At 35.7% G+C, this 20,464-nt stretch overlaps 1 protein-coding gene across 1 annotated transcript; it reads left to right on the top strand.

The window, feature by feature from the left end:
- The first annotated feature begins 4,597 nt into the window (after positions 1-4,597).
- On the top strand, positions 4,598-19,041 carry LOC146911308 (F-box/LRR-repeat protein At4g14103-like). Its single transcript, XM_085729508.1, has 6 exons — positions 4,598-4,602; positions 4,903-5,170; positions 5,350-5,798; positions 17,894-18,356; positions 18,454-18,606; positions 18,766-19,041. Exons 1-6 carry the CDS (start codon positions 4,598-4,600, stop codon positions 19,039-19,041), a joined length of 1,614 nt encoding a protein of 537 aa, XP_085585634.1.
- The last annotated feature ends 1,423 nt before the right edge of the window (positions 19,042-20,464 follow it).

Here is a 20,464-nt window from a genome sequence, read left to right as displayed (position 1 = left end):
AAAATGCTTATAGCATTTCTTTAATTTTCTTTAAAAATATATATTTTATTAATAATAAGAAGTTCAATACTATGAGGTACGTCAAAATAGATGGTGAGACTAACTGATAATGTGGCAACCCCGCAAAATTGTGGGCTACCTCAGTTGGTTGTTGCTGATTTAAACTCGACTTTAAGTTTGTAAAATAAGTGCTAAAAAGTCTTCTGCCTGCAAGCAGTGATAATTTGACCAAATAAAGTAACATCGAGCCGATGATGATTGGAAGCATATGTGAGCTTTAAATCTAAAATGAAATCCACATTGTGAAATCTCATGTCGCTTATCCACCCTAGTGCATAACAGGGATCCAGGCCCACACTAGACGTGAAAGTGGGTGTTTATAGTTCCACATTGTTTGTAACCTATTGATAGTCCCACATCTCCCAGGTTTCCGAACTGTTGAGTGTATAAATATGCTTGAATACCCTATTTATTTGAGCTAACATTTGAGATGATATCCAGGCCTATTTAACATGATATTAGAGCTTGCCGAATTCAAGAGTTTACATAGAGGAAACACTAGTTACCTCACAAACCGGTTTTGTAAGGGGCTAACGGAAAGGGAGGAGTCAGTCGTTCTGCCATCGTGGATGAGTTAGACCCCAAATTTCAACATAAGCCTTTTGAAAAAACACTTAAAGTACATAACACTGTACTATAAAGGAACAACCCTCTAAAAGAGGGAATGTTCAAATCCATATTATTGTTGGCAAAAAAAATAAATGATTAATGTTAATTTATCATTGAGAAAATAGGAAACCAACCCCGAATCTCATAAATAAAACCCATTTAGTCGTACATTTAAAAAGACACATATTATTTAATTCTCTTTTTGCTTACTTTTTTTTATTTGTTTGTGCATTCGCAACTAAATTTCATTCGTGTTTATGTGAAAACAAGTGTTTCTCATATAATATATCTCATCATATTTGGACCCAATATCTAACCAACATCTTCATAGACCTTTCATAAGTATCAATATTTTCACGTGTCTCCAAATGTTCAAAGCTCTAGGGTAATAAAACCATAGTACTGTAAAAAAAATAGTTATAGTATTGTTTGGAGTAAAAAGAAAGACAAAGGAAAGCATGCATACCAATGGGTCGGTGTGATCATGTGTATCCAGCTGATTACCTTTCCATTGTTTTTTGGAGAGCTTTTCATGGAGCTTGTTCCTTCTAATCTGAACGAGGTCTTTCCATATCTTATGTTGACCGCTTCCAACCACATAGGTATTACTCTTGTAACTTTTCATCTGAAACAAGTTTTTGACCGCATAGACGTTTTTGTTCACAAGTCTTTCTTTCTTTTCCTTTGCTCAACAGTGAATCAGAGAATACACTTCATGAAAGAAAATTAGGGATACTTCATGCATATATATATATTTTTTTTAAAAATACTCCATGGACATACATATACATATACATATACATATAAAATATTTTCAGGATTTGCTATAATTTCATACTTATTTTCTTATTTTGAGCCATAAAAAAATATGAAGTTTTTACGGTTTAGTAGTCAAGAATGTACAAATAAGCTGAAATCGAAAAAAAAAGATAAGTCCGACTACATAAAAGTTAAAGTCAAATATTTTGTCAAAGAGAAAAAGTCAAGTGAAAAATATATTCGATCACATCCAAGAAAAATACTGATAAAAATTACCAATCAAAACAATTAAAAAAAGGATTAATAGCAGTTTTAGCCCCCTAACTTTTCCAAAGTTGCGATTTTGGCCCCATAAGAAAAAAACTACAAAACCACCCCCTAAGTTTTGCACTTGTGGCAATTTTGGCCCCCAAGGCCAATTTTGACTCGATCTACGCTGACGTGGCACCCTAAGTAAGGTGCCACGTGTTATTTTTTTATTTTTTTTTGCCTTGGGGGGCCAAAACTGCTACAGTTGCAAAACTTAAGGGGCGGCTTTGTAATTTTTTTTCTTACGGGGCCAAAATCACAACTTCGTGAAAGTTAGAGGGCGAAAACTGCTATTAAGCCTTAAAAAAAATCAAATAGAATTCAATTTCCGACTCTCAAATTAAGTTAAATTTTTTTTTAAAATTTCCAGCTCTCAAATTAGTTGCGCAAAAATACACTCCGTAGTTAAGGAGGAGTATTTAGAATGATATGCCTACATGTTTTTCGAAGTTCTAAATTTAGGTTCTTTGAAAAAAGTTCTCAATTGAAATTTAGGCCGTGTTTGGAAAAAATAACGGATAATTGATAGCTTATAATTGATGACTGATAGTTTATAGCTAATAACTGTTAAAAATTAACGATTTAACTAGTTTGATAAATGTAAAATGACATAATTTTTTTAAAATTCTAATAAAACTATTAAACTATTAAAATTCTAATAAAACTATTAACTAGCTTATAATTCATAATTTTGTTGAAGTTTTATTTTAACTTTATTCCATTTCAGGTTTTATATTTTACAAAAAATTCCAGTATAAAATTTCTTAAAAAAAAAGTATAAATTTTGTTTTTAAAATAAAAATTGTTAATACAAGAACAAAAAAAATTAAAAACAAATAGTTTTATAAGGAACAAAGCATTGAAATTATTGAAGACATAATATACATATGAACCGGAAACGTATGGGCAATAAAAGATAGGTTAAAAGCTATAAGTTCAAATGCTTTTTGAACGTATGAAAAATAAGCTATAAGCTAGTAATATAGTTATAAGCTCGTGGTGAAAAGACCGTTATCAAGCAGATATATATATTCATATCATGTTTGTTATATTTTTTTAATATTTAAATTTATTCTTATCTATTTGTTACATGTGTTATTTGTATTGAAATTTTAGGGCATTTTTGGAAAGAGAAAAATGCAGTCCAAAAGAGCTGAAAGAAGTTATTTTCTTTATGGGAAATGTTAACCAGTGCCCCCGGGGCACTGGTTAAGGGATCAAATATAGTAACATTTGCTTTGAGAGGTGTGTAATCAGTGCATTAAAAGCTGAAATTTATTTATTTTTATTTAAAATTTTCTCTTTTGGCTTCCTTAACCAGTGCCCCGGGGGCACTGGTTAACATGACCCTTTCTTTATATATAGTATAAATATAGATTATAATTTAGCTCCCTAAAAAAATTATAATTAAGCTATATGCAAAGAGTGATGAATAAATGTTTAGAATGATATTTATACGTCCTTGTGAGCTTAGCTTAGTTGGTATGGACAATGTATAATATATGCAAGGTCCGGGGTTCAAACCCAGGCCACCACAAAAAAAAGAATGATATATACATATATAAAAGATAAAAGGAGAGAAGATAATATTTTTATTTATTATAAAATCATCTCAATCTTTTGACACTTATCTTCTCTCCTCAATTTTATAAAAGGAGAGAAGATAATATTTTTATTTATTATAAAATCATCTCAATCTTTTGACACTTATCTTCTCTCCTCAATTTTATGTTTGTTTGAGAAAATGGGGAATTAGTTATTTTAGTCCCTGAATACAGAGAAATTGCAAAACAGTCCCTAAGTGTAGACTCTGTTAGTCAATTTAGTCCCCTACATCCAGGGATTATTTTGCAATTTATTGACATCAGGTACTAAAGTGACGACTCATTTTCTATTCAGGGACTAAAGTGATTAATCGCCCTTGAGAGAATACTATGAAGATCTTCTAATTTGAACCTGATTTTATACTTATTTTAGAATATATGTATTTTTTTTAAAAAAAATTATAACAAACAAATCAATATAATCTTTTTTTTTTCCAAATGTTTTTTTCTCTTAAAAAATCTATATCAAACAACCTCATAGAGATTAGTTTTGCATATATTTTATAAAAGAATAGAATATATTTTGTGTTTGTTTATCGTAATATAAACAACCATTTCTTGTTCAAAAAAATATAAACAACCATTTTTTCTGTTTGAGTATAACTATATAAAACAAACTCTTTTTTACAAAATTACATCAATTTTATTGCACTTATTTTTTCTCTTCTTTTAAAAGTTATTTCTCTTCTTTTAAAAGTTATTTTTGTTTCTTACAAAAACTAACGAAGAATTACAAATTACAAATAAAAAACAAGTTGAAAGATTGTTTGTTACAAAAGCTAACGAAGAATTACAAATTACAAATAAAAAACAAGTTGAAAGAACTTGATTGAAAAAAAAAAGACAAAATAAGAAAGAATGTGTTTGATTATATTTAGAAAGTATTGAATAGAAATGTAAATATTTGTAAATATCATATCTTTAGCATTGATAGGAGTATTCAGTATTTCATTGCAAATTGATGTTGGCAATGGCAGGCACATAGATAGGAGTAATTGTAGGAAGCAATGAAGACTCCTCTTGTATATAACAGAATGCAATGTGAAGGTTTTCTGTCGCCTAAAATTCTCTCATCTTCCAAGCAGAAGAAATGCACGATATCACTGCTACTTCTCTAGCTTCTTTTTCTATTATTCCAAACACTGTGTAATTGATTCTTTTCACAAAACCCTACTACGCTCCTCTCTACTCTCATAGTTGAAGATCATTCATTCTTCGTGCCTCAACACTCCGCCATTGACAAGCAGAAGTAACCGATGAGGTAAGTTTTTTTCTCAATATTAATTTTGTTTTAACCCTGAGCACCATCATAGATAGTTTAGAGACGAAATAATGGTGTGTGAACTTAGATAGGATTCATCCTGTGTTTTTATGAAGGCATTGACCTTTTCATTTAGGGTTTTGTATTTTCATAATCGATGCATGTATGACATGGACATGATATTATATGATTTTTCTTTTCTTTTTGAGTAATGTAATTTGTGTTTGTTTTTGGATCAGACTTTGAATAATTCTATGAAAGCATTTTTTTTAGTAACCGTTATCTTTCATATATATCAAGGATTGAGGAAGTAGACGAGAATTCTGAAACAGTGGTGTGCTCTTACGAAGAAGAACATGACCGATTAAGCAATCTCTCAGATGATTTGATTTTTAATATTAGGATTGAGGAAGCATACGAGAATTCTGAAACAGTGGTGTGCTCTTACGATGAAGAACATGACCGATTAAGCAATCTCTTGGACGATTTGATCCGATTAAGCAATCTCTCGGACGATTTGATTTTTCATATTAGGATTGAGGAGGTAGACGAGAATTATGAAACAGTGGTGTGCTCTTACGAAGAAGAACATGATCGATTAAGCAATTTCTCAGACGATTTGACTTTTAATATTGGGATTGAGGAAGCAGAAGAGAATTATTCTAAATAGCAGTGTGCTCTTACGATGAAGAACATGACCGATTAAGCGATCTCTCGGACGATTTGATTTTTCATATCACGATCGAGGAAGCAGACGAGAATTCTGAAACAGTGGTGGGCTCTTACGATGAAGAACATGACCGATTAAGCAACCTCTCAGACGATTTGATTTTTCATATTTTGTCTTTCCTATCAACAAAAGAGTCTTATAGAACATGTGTTCTATCCACTAGGTGGGGATCCATTTGCACCAAGATCCCCGACCTTCACTTTGAATTACCAGAGATTCCATACCAATCTGTATATGCTGCTCTTCTAAGACGCACCGAAAATATCAGAAAACTAAGTCTCGATAGTGTGGTAGGCTGTCAACCAGAAGATGTACACATGTGGGTTTCAAAGGCATTAGATCTCAAGGTCCAGGAACTTGACCTGGAATTGTTGCTCCATGGAAAAACCTTATTGCCGCTTAGGCTTTCTATGTGTGAGTCACTTGTGGTCTTGAAGTTGCGGGGCAGAATTTGTTGGAACAAAATGTGTTTAACAATGAACCTTAAAGAGTTTTGATGATAACAAGGTATTAAAAATTGTAAATTGGACTAGCTAATATTTGTTCAAGTGTACATGACCATAATTATAAAGTTACATCATCATTGGTTCTGAATGAGCAAATAAAGAGCTATGGAAACAACAAAAATTTGAAGCTTGGACGCTCCTGAAGGCAACTTGCTACTGAAGAGAAAAGGCGCTCCTGAAGTCAAGCTGCTCCTGAAGAAATAGCGCTCCTGAAGTAAGCTGCTCCTGAAGAATAGTGCTCCTGAAGACAAGAGGTCCAGAAGCCACATCATCAGAAGCTGCATCATCAGAAGCTGCAGAAGTCATCTCATCAGAAGCTGCATCATCAGAAGCTGTATCATCAGAAGCTGCCTCATCAGAAGCCATTTCACCAGAAGCTGAATATCAACTGGATTTGCAAAGAATCAAGAATTGAAGATTTATCATTGCAAAAGCTGTCTATTGGATTCGAAAACACAAACAAAGGATTAGTGGAGATTGCAACGGTCATTTCAAAGGTGTTTGAAGGCGTGTGTTTGCAATTTGGACGAAAGCGTTGACATTGTACTTTGTACGAATTGTACAACCACGTTCTCCACTACTCTGTTTTGTGTCCGCGCTACAGGACAAGAAAACAGCTCCAGAATACGGTTTCGCCTGCATAGATGTTCCTTTGGATAAGGAATGGATTTCAAATTTGTTCTTCATAGGACAACAACCAAATCAGGCAAAAGATCATTGGTGAAAGATCAAGCTTCAACAACGACTCTTTCGTGTGCTGGCAATTTCACAACGTCTCTTTCACACCTCTATATAAAGGAGTGAAGACCTAGAGAATTGGTAATGCAAGAACGCTGAACGAAAGACTCACAAGATTTTCACAAGTACCAAACCTCTGCTGAAATTGTTCTGCATTCACTTAGAATTTCTGTGTCTCAAAGTCATATCTTAGAAATTCTTAAGTCCATTGAGTCTGTATCTGATTTGTATTGTGAGCACCTCTGATTGTATATCAAGTGTTCAACCTTAAACAATTTTCTGTGTAATTTTGTTTAGTTAGGAAGTCTCTTGCAGTTGTGCTTGAGCAGGAAGTCTCTTGATTGTGTTCTTGAGCAAAGGAAGTCTCTTGCTTGTGTGCTTGAGCATTGGAAGTCTCTTGCTTGTGTGCTTGAGCATTTGTAATCAGATATTACTCATAGTGAAATCTCATTGGAAGTGAAAGGGGGACTGGACTACTTCCGGATTGTGGAAGGAACCAGTATAATTGCTTTGTGTCGTTCTTCTTCTCTCTCTCTGTTTTATTCCGCTGCATTTAGATTCTGATCATCACTTCAGAAGCTGTCTCACTTAGCTTCTGATCAGTGTATTCAGTTGTTTAGAGAAACGAAGAATTTTTCAAAACACAATTCAACCCCCCCTTCTTGTGTTTTTCTCACCTTCAATTGGTATCTAGAGCCTTGGTCTGTTGTGTAACACTTAACCGTGCAACAGTCAAAGATCTGAGAAAAACATGACTACTCCTCCTCCTAATGGTTCTGGTTCTAGTGATACTGGCTATAAAAATGTCTCACATGATTATAGTGATAGTAAGAAAACCAGTGTTGGAAAAGTTCCAAAGTTCAATGGAGATGCTGAAGAGTTCTCTTGGTGGAAGACCAACTTTTACAGTTACATCATGAGCCTTGATGAAGAATTATGGGATATTCTGGAAGATGGTGTTGGTGATTTGGTCCTTGATGAAGAAGGAGCTGCTGTGGATAGAAAGAAACATACTCCAGAACTGAGGAAACTTTACAAGAAGCATCATATTATCAGAGGAGCTCTTGTCACTGCCATACCCAAAGCAGAATACATGAAGATGAGTGACAAATCCACTGCTAAAGCTATGTTTGCTTCTCTCTGTTCAAATTATGAAGGGAGCAAGAAGGTCAAAGAAGCAAAGGCTCTCCTGCTTGTACATCAGTATGAGTTATTCAAGATGAAGGATGATGAAACTATTGAGGAGATGTACTCAAGGTTTCAAACCTTAGTTTCTGGGCTACAGATTCTAAAGAAGAGCTATGTTGCTTCTGATCATGTAAGCAAGATTCTCAGAAGCTTACCTGCCAGATGGAGACCAAAAGTGACTGCCATTGAGGAAGCTAAAGATTTAAACACTTTAAGTGTCGAAGATCTTGTTAGTTCTCTCAAAGTTCATGAGTTAAGTCTTAATGAACATGAGTCTACTAAGAAGAGTAAATCAATAGCTCTTCCATCCAAAGGCAAGTCATCAAAAGCTCTTAAAGTGGTTGAATCTGAAGAGGAAGAACAGTCAAGTTCAGATTCTGAACCAGATGCTGCTGAAATGGCCATGCTCTCAAACAGACTTCAATATCTGGCCAAGAAGAACAGAAAGTTTCTCTCCAGAAGGGGTAACTCCAGAAGCTCAAAGAAAGAAGATCAGAAGGGATGCTTCAACTGTAAGAAGCCTGGACACTTCATTGCTGAATGCCCTGATCTTCAAAGAGAAAAGTCAAAGGACAAGTCAAAGAGGTCTACATTCAAACCAAGCAAATTCAAGAAGCAGATTAAGCAGAGTTTAATGGCAACCTGGGATGATTTGGGTAGTGAATCTGGATCTGATAAAGAGGAAGCTGATGAAGATGCAAAGGTAGCTGTTGGGTTGGTAGCAACAACAACTTCAGAAGCTGGATCAGATTCAGACTCAGAAGATGAAAATGAGGTATATTCCAAAATTCCCAGAGATGAACTTGTTGAGTCACTTAAAGAACTTCTTACACATTTTGAAGTAAGAACCAATGAGTTGAAGGATTTAAAAGAAAAATATGCTGATTTGGTACAACAGCAAAAATCAACTCTATTGGATCTGAAAGCTTCTGAACAAGGACTTAGGGGCTTTGACTTCATGTGTAAAACATATGAAGACCAGCTCAGGTTCTTATGTCAGAAGCTACAAGAAAAGTGTAATGAAAAACCTTTAAGTAATCATGAAATTGCTCTTGAAGATTTCATTATATCTGGCATTGACAGAAGCAGAGTAGCTTCTATGATTTATAGCATTTACAAGAACAATGGCAGAGGAATTGGTTTTCCAGAGGTGAAACTGGAGAAAACCAATCTAAAGTCTTGTTGTGAATGCATCAAGGAAGGTCTGAAAACATTCTTTGTACCAGAAGGGGCTGAGTTGGAAACTGTTGTTCAATCAGAACCTGAAGCTTCTAGTTCTAAGGCTAAGATTACTTCAAAGCCAAAGAACTCTAAGTCAAAGGCTATGATCAAATCTGATTCCAAAACTTCAAAGGTTAGGATCCTGAAAAGATCAGAACCTATTCCTCAGAGTCTGGTGAAACCAAAATCTGGGGTTCTGAAGTCTAAGTTTCAGAAGAAGACAGTTACTGCTTCTGAAGTACCAAAACCTAAGGTGATGGTTAATCAGAAGCAACCCAACTCACAGCACAAGGTACAAGAAGTGAAGAGTAAAGCCTTAAGTACTAACCTTCCAGGACCCATAGAACAATGGGTACCTAAATCTAAAAATGTCAATGATGCAGGTATGTCTAAGAGCAGTGCCAAAGCAAAGATCATGGTACCTAGACAGTGGTTGCTCAAGACACATGACAGGAGACAAGTCCATGTTCCTCAGCCTAACAATGAAAGAGGGAGGAAATGTGAAATTTGGAGGCAACCAGTCAGGCAAGATCATAGGTACAGGAACTATTGGTAATTCCTCTACCTCAATTAATAATGTATGGTTGGTAGATGGTCTTGAACATAACCTTTTGAGCATTAGTCAATTTTGTGATAATGGTTATGATGTGCTTTTTGAAAAACCCAACTGTACAGTAATCAACAAGGAAGACAAATCCATTGTGTTCAAAGGAAAGAGAGTTGACAATGTCTATAAAATCAATTTTTCTGAACTGGCTGATCAGAAGGTGATTTGCCTACTATCAGTGAATGATAAGAAATGGATGTGGCACAGAAGGTTGGGACATGCTAACTGGAGATTAATCTCTAAGCTTAGTAAGTTACAACTTGTGAAAGGGCTACCAGACATTGACTATCATTCAGATGCACTCTGTGGTGCATGTCAGAGAGGGAAAATTGTGAAATCATCTTTTAAAACCAAAGACATTGTTTCAACCTCAAGACCTTTAGAATTACTCCATATTGATTTATTTGGACCAGTGAGTACTGCATCCTTATATGGAAGTAGGTATGGATTAGTCATTGTTGATGATTACAGCAGATGGACTTGGGTGAAATTCATAAAGAGTAAAGATGTTGCGTGTGATGTATTCAGTAGCTTCTGCACTCAAATTCAATCTGAAAAAGAATCAAAAATTTTGAAAGTCAGAAGTGATCATGGTGGAGAATTTGAAAATGAGCCATTTGAAGCTTTTTGTGAAAAACATGGAATTTTCCATGAATTCTCTTCTCCTAGAACACCACAACAAAATGGAGTTGTAGAGAGAAAGAATAGAACTTTACAAGAAATGGCCAGAACCATGATTCATGAAAACAATTTACCAAAACATTTTTGGGCAGAAGCAGTGAATACAGCATGCTATGTTCAAAACAGGATCTATATTAGACCTATTTTGGAGAAAACAGCATATGAACTCTTTAAAGGAAGAAAACCCAATATCTCTTACTTTCATCAATTTGGATGTACATGTTACATTCTGAACAACAAGCTCTACCTAAAGAAATTTGATGCCAAGGCCCAAAGAGGAATCTTTTTAGGTTACTCTGAAAGGTCAAAGGCATACAGAGTGTATAATTCAGAGACACTCTGTGTTGAAGAATCTATGCACGTTAAATTTGATGACAAGGAGCTTGAAGATAAAACTTCAAAGCAAGGTGAAAGTTTTGCAGAGATACAGGTTCCTGAAGCTACTCCAGAACCTGATCAGATAGTTGAGTCTGAAGATAGTCCAGAAGGTGAACCCACATCAGAAGCGCAAGATGAAACTGCTTCTGATGAAGCACAAGATGGCTCACATCAAGAAGATCCTCCCAGAAACACATTCAAACACAAGTCTTCACATCCTGAGGAGCTAATCATTGGAAACAAAGATAGTCCAAGAAGAACAAGATCACATTTCAGACAAGAAGAGTCAATGATTGGACTAATCTCAATAATTGAACCTACAACAGTTGATGAAGCACTTTCAGATGATGGATGGATCCTAGCTATGCAAGAAGAGTTGAATCAATTTCAAAGAAATGATGTGTGGGATCTGGTACCCAAACCTCAGCACAAGAACATTATTGGAACAAAATGGGTATTCAGAAACAAGCTGAATGAGCAAGGTGAAGTAACTAGAAACAAAGCCAGACTTGTTGCACAAGGGTATAGTCAACAAGAAGGCATTGATTACACTGAAACGTTTGCTCCAGTTGCAAGATTGGAAGCAATCAGGTTACTTCTTTCCTATGCAGTTAATCATGGCATAATATTATATCAGATGGATGTCAAGAGTGCATTTCTCAATGGTGTCATAGAAGAAGAAGTGTATGTTAAGCAACCTCCTGAATTTGAGGATATTAAATATCCTGACCATGTTTTTAAACTGAAGAAATCACTATATGGCTTGAAACAAGCTCCCAGAGCTTGGTATGATAGACTAAGTAATTTCTTAATCAAAAATGATTTTAAGAGAGGACAGGTTGACACTACACTCTTCAGAAGGACCCTTGGGAAAGATATTCTTGTTGTGCAAATATATGTTGATGATATAATATTTGGTTCTACTAATACATCTCTTTGCAAGGAATTTTCTAAGTTAATGCAGGATGAATTTGAAATGAGCATGATGGGAGAGCTGAAGTTCTTCCTGGGCATTCAAATCAATCAATGCAAAGATGGAGTCTATGTTCATCAATCAAAGTACACAAAGGAGCTTCTGAAGAAGTTCAAACTTGAAGATTGTAAAGTGATGAACACTCCAATGCATCCTACGTGCAACCTGAGCAAAGAAGATGAAGGAGCTAAAGTAGATCAGAAGCTGTATAGAGGTATGATTGGTTCTTTGTTATACCTCACTGCATCTAGGCCAGACATTTTATTCAGTGTATGCTTGTGTGCAAGATTCCAATCAGATCCTAGAGAATCTCATATGACTGCTGTCAAGAGAATCTTCAGGTATTTGAAGGGAACAACTAATCTTGGACTCCTTTATAGGAAATCCTTAGATTATAAGCTAATTGGATTCTGTGATGCTGATTATGCTGGTGATAGGATTGAAAGAAAATCAACCAGTGGCAATTGTCAATTTCTGGGTGATAATCTTATATCCTGGGCTAGCAAAAGACAAACAACTATTGCTATGTCTACAGCAGAAGCAGAATACATTTCAGCTGCAAGTTGTTGTACACAACTACTTTGGATGAAACATCAGTTGGAAGATTATCAGATAACTGCTAACAGTATTCCCATTTATTGTGATAATACTGCTGCTATTTGTTTGTCTAAAAATCCAATTTTGCATTCAAGAGCGAAGCACATTGAAATCAAACATCATTTTATCAGAGATTATGTTCAAAAAGGAATTTTAGATATACAATTCATTGATACTGAAAATCAATGGGCTGATATATTTACTAAGCCTTTAACTGTTGAAAGATTTGATTTTATAAAGAAAAATTTGAACATGCACTTCGTGTCTGATTAAATGTTTGTTTGCTCCTGAATAGGATTTTAGGTTCTGAAGTTAGTTCAGAAGCAGTAGTTCATCAGAAGCTCTTTATTGAGGTTCTGAGGAAAACTCGCTTCTGATGATGACGTCAGCATCTGAAGTCCAGAAGCTGGATTTGTTGCTTCTGAATAGTTGAATTAGTGGAAACGTTGGGAGTTACTTTTTAAAGTAACTTCTGGCCCACTAACTTGGTAGTTACTCTGTGAACTTCTTACGTGGCCTGTATGTGTTGGTGTATAACTAAAAGGGCAATGATGATTTAAAAGCTTTGAAAGTACTTTTCACGCGCCCCCAATTTTGTCATTAATATTATGTTTGTTTGTCTCTTTTGAATTGCAATCGTTTTACTTTTAACACTTTGTCAATTCACACACTACTCACTCACAACAAACACATTTGCTCTCTAACCTCTTGCGAAGTAAGCGCATTCTCTCAAACTTAGAACCCTAAAATCTTCATCTTCTTCAAATCTTCGACAATCATCAAATGGCATCATCAAGCTCGCAACGAGAAGATTCAGTATCTACTTCACGAATGGTACCTGAATATGACTACAGAGGAAGAAGCATGAAATTGGAAGAATGGGATTTGCAGGTTCAGATAGAGAATCCAGTGGACTTTGATTCTCTGAATTTTCATAGGTGTTCAATCAGAAGCTACTATGAAGAGCAAGGACTCTTGGATTATTTCAGAATGTTGAATGGACCAACATATGAAGCTCTGGTTAGACACTTCTGGGTAAGAGCAAAAATTTACAACAAAGCGGCATCCTTAGCGGAAGAAAGTCAGATGGTGCTAATGTATCCTGAATTAAAAGGAAAAACTAGAGAAGAAATGGGTCTTGCGCCATTTGTTGAAGATGAAATCAGGTCCAGCATCTGTGGTATTCCATTAAGAATTGCACAATGGCACATAGAGTATGTTCTCAAGGCTGCAGCCTCTGGATACTACTCTGGAATTGATCTTTCAGATGCTGCTGAAAAACGCATTTGGAAAAAGCAAGCCAACTTGGTGATATACAATTCTGAGAAGGAGAAGAAATATGCTGAATTGAGCATGGAAACCAAGATGCTTCTGAAGATTCAGAATGAGAACCTGTTTCCAAGTGGTGACTGTGTGAAACCAAACCTAGCTCAGAAGGTCCTTCTCCAGCACTTCATCAAGAAGGAAAAGGTGAATGTGCCCAAATACATGTTCAAGTACTTGGTAGAGTGTTTGAAACAGAGTCAGCTACTGGATAAACCCTGGGTTCCTTATGGAAGACTACTCTCAGAGATATTCTATCAAGGAGGTATCTTGGACAGTCTCAGTCAATCACAAGGCTTCACAGATCAGCTACTTGACACAAAAGCTGGAAAATTCATTAATGCTCATACTCTCTTGAATATGAAGCTAATCAGTGAAGTCACCAAACTTCAAACTGATTTAAGTGAATCACTTGTTAAGTCTGATCTTATGAAGGACTTTCCACCCATCTGCAAGAAGGATCCCATTGAAGTGCAGATGTACTATATCAAGGAACATTTTGAGGCAACCAATGAGAGAATCAGATTAGAAGATATTCCAGAGGAAATGTATGGTGGTGCTCTGCCACGAGCCAGAGGCAGAAAGTCAAAAAGGAAGATGACTGCAGAGCAATATCTAGAGGTTGAACAACCTGCTAAAAAGGCAAAAGTTGCTGCTGACAAGCTCAAAATTGGTAGTTCATCAGTACCTTCTATTGAAGAAGCCATTGAAGACATGGACTCCAGGATGGTCATGGGTGTTGACATTTCTCTTGATCAACCTGCTATACCAAAGAGGAAGAGAAAGCCAGCCTTGAGGAGAACCAAGGATTTTCCTCATATCACCTTAAGAGCTCAAGCTGCTTCTGATTTGAAGTTAAAAGAGTTACAAGAGAAGAAAGCAGCCGCTGAAAAAGTTCTGGAAATTGCTGCTGAGCTACAAGAGTCTGTAGTTTCAGAAGCCAAGCAACTGTTGCAGATGTCCAGTGAATCTGCTAAAGAGGATTCTGATCCTGAACCAGAAAAGGTAATTAATATATCATCAGATTCCGCATCCGCATCATTATCAGATTCTGATGATTCTGATGATGATGTACCCCTAGCTCAACTTTTTCAAAAACCAGTAAAAAGCCAATCAACATCAACCAAAACCAACGATAAGCCCTCTTCGTCAACTTCTTATGAACCAGTTGGCCACATAATTAATGAGAAGTTAGCTGAACTGGCTGAGCAGAGAGAAAGAGTCATTGATTCTATCTTTCGCCTTAACCCTCAACCCCTTTGCATTCAACCTCTCAACATGATTCCTCCTGAAAATGTTGAGTCAACCTCAGAAAAGGCCTCTGAAACAACTCCAGAAGCAACTGCTTCTGAAAACGTTGGTTCAGAAAACCCCCATCAACAAACACCTGAACCACAAAAACCCACAACACCCCCACAATCACCAATAGCCATCATTGACCCCCAACTCAACACTCAAACAACAACTTCACCACAACAACCACCAACTGAAACTGAATTTCAACCTTTACCTGAACACTCTCCAGAACCAACTCCCATGGATGTTGACATCTCTCTCGTCAACGTTCAAGCCTCAACCTCCACCACACACATTGTTTCTGACCAGCCTACATCTTCAAACACACAAACACACCTTACCATTCCAGTTCCTAACCCTATTCAAGATTTAGAAATCAGTGATTCTGATCTTGAAATCCTTGAACATCCACCCACAAACATCCTGGAATCTGGATATATTAATTCTGAGCTTCTGACAATCTTGAGTCAGATGCACAATCTGGTGGATCAAAGAAGGATAATTGATCTCACAGGTGCATATGAAGACTCCTGGGCATCTCTTCAGAACCGGGCAGCTGGGCTTATTGAAGAAATCAAGGCCAAATGCATCAGAGTCAAGCAAGCTTCAGTCAGAAGGGTAATGGAGCATGTGAATCAGAGTCTGAGAGTAAGAAGCTCTACACTGCTCCTGGCAAACCAGCCTTTCTTCTTTGAAACGGATTACTTGACCAGAGAAGCAAGGCTGTGTAAGCTTCTGAAGAAACAGATGGCACAGCAGCAGCAAGAAGCTAAAGAAAGGGAACAAGCTCTTCTTCAGAGGCAACAACAACTTGAAGAACTGTTGAAGAAGAAGATTGAAGAAATGGAAGAGATGAAGAAACAACAACAAACCAACCCTTAGTTGCACACCCTTGTGTTTTTCTTTGTTTGTTGTTTGTTTTAAAATTTCTTAGTTCTTGCTTCTGAAACCATCTTGTCTTAATTCTCTTGCTTCTGAATGCTTACTGATTCTGACTGTTTAGCTGCTTCTGATATTTTAAATTTACTTGTTTTGCTCTGATTTATTTAGTTCTTTGCTTAGTATACTCTCTCATGTTTGAGTTTTTCTCATATCTTTTTGTCTTTCATGCTTAAATTTACTTTAATTTTTTTTGATAATGACAAAAGGGGGAGTATATGTGACAAGTATTTAAAGGCTCTGAGCCCCATTAATGACATTTGAATTTTTTGAAAAACTTCTATCATTTTTTACCTCATTGGTATAGGCTATGAACGAAAGAAGGAGTATCAAAATTCAAGTAAAATTAATTGAACCATTCTTCTTATCTATAAGTTAATTCTTTCAATGATTCAATTTTGTTTTTAAGCTCTGATAATATTATTGCGCGAAAAATGAATTTAATTAACCTGGATAGAACTTAGGGGGAGCTTACAAACCTCACCTTAAAGACTATCAGACTCAGGGGGAGTTTGAGCTTACAAACCTCAGATTCTGAGCTTACAAACCTCAGAACCCCAAAGTCAACTTGTTAATTAGATTAACAACAATTGATCAATTTTAAATACTTTTGTTTGTCATCATCAAAAAGGGGGAGATTGTTGGAACAAAATGTGTTTAACAATGAACCTTAAAGAGTTTTGATGATAACAAGGTATTAAAAATTGTAAATTGGACTAGCTAATATTTGTTCAAGTGTACAGGACCATAATTATAAAGTTACATCATCATTGGTTCTGAATGAGCAAATAAAGAGCTATGGAAACAACAAAAATTTGAAGCTTGGACGCTCCTGAAGGCAACTTGCTACTGAAGAGAAAAGGCGCTCCTGAAGTCAAGCTGCTCCTGAAGAAATAGCGCTCCTGAAGTAAGCTGCTCCTGAAGAATAGTGCTCCTGAAGACAAGAGGTCCAGAAGCCACATCATCAGAAGCTGCATCATCAGAAGCTGCAGAAGTCATCTCATCAGAAGCTGCATCATCAGAAGCTGTATCATCAGAAGCTGCCTCATCAGAAGCCATTTCACCAGAAGCTGAATATCAACTGGATTTGCAAAGAATCAAGAATTGAAGATTTATCATTGCAAAAGCTGTCTATTGGATTCGAAAACACAAACAAAGGATTAGTGGAGATTGCAACGGTCATTTCAAAGGTGTTTGAAGGCGTGTGTTTGCAATTTGGACGAAAGCGTTGACATTGTACTTTGTACGAATTGTACAACCACGTTCTCCACTACTCTGTTTTGTGTCCGCGCTACAGGACAAGAAAACAGCTCCAGAATACGGTTTCGCCTGCATAGATGTTCCTTTGGATAAGGAATGGATTTCAAATTTGTTCTTCATAGGACAACAACCAAATCAGGCAAAAGATCATTGGTGAAAGATCAAGCTTCAACAACGACTCTTTGGTGTGCTGGCAATTTCACAACGTCTCTTTCACACCTCTATATAAAGGAGTGAAGACCTAGAGAATTGGTAATGCAAGAACGCTGAACGAAAGACTCACAAGATTTTCACAAGTACCAAACCTCTGCTGAAATTGTTCTGCATTCACTTAGAATTTCTGTGTCTCAAAGTCATATCTTAGAAATTCTTAAGTCCATTGAGTCTGTATCTGATTTGTATTGTGAGCACCTCTGATTGTATATCAAGTGTTCAACCTTAAACAATTTTCTGTGTAATTTTGTTTAGTTAGGAAGTCTCTTGCAGTTGTGCTTGAGCAGGAAGTCTCTTGATTGTGTTCTTGAGCAAAGGAAGTCTCTTGCTTGTGTGCTTGAGCATTGGAAGTCTCTTGCTTGTGTGCTTGAGCATTTGTAATCAGATATTACTCATAGTGAAATCTCCTTGGAAGTGAAAGGGGGACTGGACTACTTCCGGATTGTGGAAGGAACCAGTATAATTGCTTTGTGTCGTTCTTCTTCTCTCTCTCTGTTTTATTCCGCTGCATTTAGATTCTGATCATCACTTCAGAAGCTGTCTCACTTAGCTTCTGATCAGTGTATTCAGTTGTTTAGAGAAACGAAGAATTTTTCAAAACACAATTCAACCCCCCCTTCTTGTGTTTTTCTCACCTTCAGAATTCGTCCAGGATTCAGTTCTTCTTTTGATGTATATTTACCGTCACTAAAGATTCTTCATCTCCGATTAACTGTGTTACTTTCTATGTTTGATGATCATATCGAGTATGATCTCGATAAATTTCTATCCGGTTGTCCACATCTGGAGGAATTACTTTTAGAGGACATCTTTCAACAACCCATCAATATCTCCTTTCTCTTATTAAACAGATTAACCCTTTATTTATTCATGCCTATAGTTGCATCTCACATTGGTCCTGTGCAAATTAATGCCCCGTCACTTGAAGTTCTTTCTATTACTGATTATTCATCTTCGCCCATAATATATGAGGTTGTAAACTTGTCCAATCTTGATGAAGCTACTCTTTTCATTGATCAGCTTCCGGATTTTTACAGTCTGTATACACTCATGAAAGGAATTTCTAATGTCAAATCATCGTCTCTTGGTTCTAAAACTTTTCATGTAAGTTTCATAATTTTTTCTTTCTTTTTTAATGATAATTTCCATATTTTGCCACCCATATGCAAATCTCTTTTCATTCTTTAATCTTGTTATGCAGATTATCAGCATGGAGGACAAACTTGAAAAAGTACATCTTCTCACTTTTCACAATTTATTATCTTTATCGGTTGAAATATCTGAGAATTGCAGTTGGAGTATGCTTGTTTGCTTTCTACATAATACTCCAAAACTTAAGGATCTTGCCATTGAGGTATGTATGATGTTTTCTCAACTATATTTGCACAAATTTTTAAAAAGGTAAAATATATTAATAAGCTCAAAATCTAGCACAAGAAATGCAAAGACCAAGTAAAAGATATGCGGAGTTTGGAAGATTCTAATGATAATTTTTGGTATTGTTTACATGCAGAAAGAAATTGAAAAAAATTCTCAAAGAAAGGAGGTTGGAAACTCGAGTTGGGTGGGGCCATCCGTAACTCCGACATGTCTTTCAACCAGTCTCATTGCATTTGAATTTAAAGGAATTCAAACCATAAAAACTGAGTTGGACTTTGCGCTGTATATTATAAATCACTCAAGGAAGTTAGAGCGGGATTTTCACACCCGATTCAGAGATAGTAGTAGAAAGAAGTTTACTCAATTGCCCACGGGGTCAGAGAAATCCTCGGTACTAGTATTGGTATGAAGTACACCCTCCGGTCATAAATATAAGCAAAAATTCATTTTTAAGGTTCATTCAATAAATGATGTATGTGGACTATTAATAGTCCACATACATTATTTATTGAATGAACTTTAAAAGTGAATTTTTGCTTATATTTGTGACCGGAGGGTGTATATACTTTCTTTTTTCAATATTGAGTTTATACTATTTTTATAATGAAAAAAGTGAGTATGTTCGTTTTGTTTTTTTAACAAGTGGTATGTTAGAATCTCTTGGTATGATGTTATGGAGTGGTGATAGAACTTGGGAAATTGCATTGACCTCCTTTAAAGATACATTAAACAACACAAACACCCCATCTAATTTTGAAAAAACACTTACCTCCCTCTAGTTAACAATGTTAGCACCGTTAGTGGGAAAAACACACCTCTATGTTTTTTCTCGAAGTTATTAGTTTTGTATGGCCACTTTGTCGACAAGTTTTTTTATTCTAGTTTGTGTAATTTTGATGAGTTGATGGTAATTTTGAGCAAAGATGAATCTATTTTCTTTTGATTATCATTAATATAGGTGTTGTCATTTTTTGAGCATCACCAATAGCTTTGCCATCATGTTCTTGTTTTGACGACAACAACTTGTTTAAGATGCATTCCAAAACATTTGTTCATATACCAATTTAAAATTGAACATCTATTAATTTGAAAATACATAAAAACATAAAGAGAAATAAAAGGGAACCGAAAGGAACATAGTGAGTTGAACAAAGGAAAGGAAAGAATCAACAGTGACTGTTTCACAAATATGGAGGAGGCCTAGGTCATAATTTTTTGTGAGTGGATCAAACAATTTCTGTTCTAACAGAGCATTGAGAGTGTTACCCTATAGAGAGTAGGCGCTGATAATATTACCCTGTAGAGGGTAGGTGTTAATCATATCGAAAAAAACTAAGGGAGGTTTGTGTCAGGTGTTAATAAATAGAGAGGTGTCTGACATTTTAACAAATCTTGAGGGAGGTCAATGTAAATTCCCCATAGAACTTTCATCCTCCCTTGTTGTTCTAGGCATTTACTCCAACCAACAACACAACTATATATAAATAATCCATAAAGTATAGTTTGAAAATGATACCAATTATATACAAATTTATAGATATATAATATTTATGCTTATGATCTTGCAATTAATAATTCAATAATTGTTGCAGGATATAAATTCAATTTGAAGATCATTTGGATGCCTTCATGGATTCAATCAAGACTACTCGACACTCTTGATCTTTGTTTTTTGAATGGGAGTTAGATGTTTGACATAAACCATTTTCGTTGTTCTTTTATTAATCTGACTTAGCAGGTTGTATTTTTTTTCTTCCTATATTGGTCTGTTTTGATAGAATTGTGAAAGAGAAATTACCAAATAATTTTGGAGTTTGGTAAAACTACATGCA

The sequence above is a fragment of the Medicago sativa genome, chromosome 7 (assembly GCF_051527215.1).
Source record: "Medicago sativa cultivar Bolivia chromosome 7, Bolivia_mono, whole genome shotgun sequence".
In the NCBI taxonomy this organism is placed as follows: domain Eukaryota; kingdom Viridiplantae; phylum Streptophyta; class Magnoliopsida; order Fabales; family Fabaceae; genus Medicago; species Medicago sativa.
The sequence above is the reverse complement of the archived record's forward strand: the minus strand, read 5'-3'. Positions and strand labels throughout refer to the sequence as shown.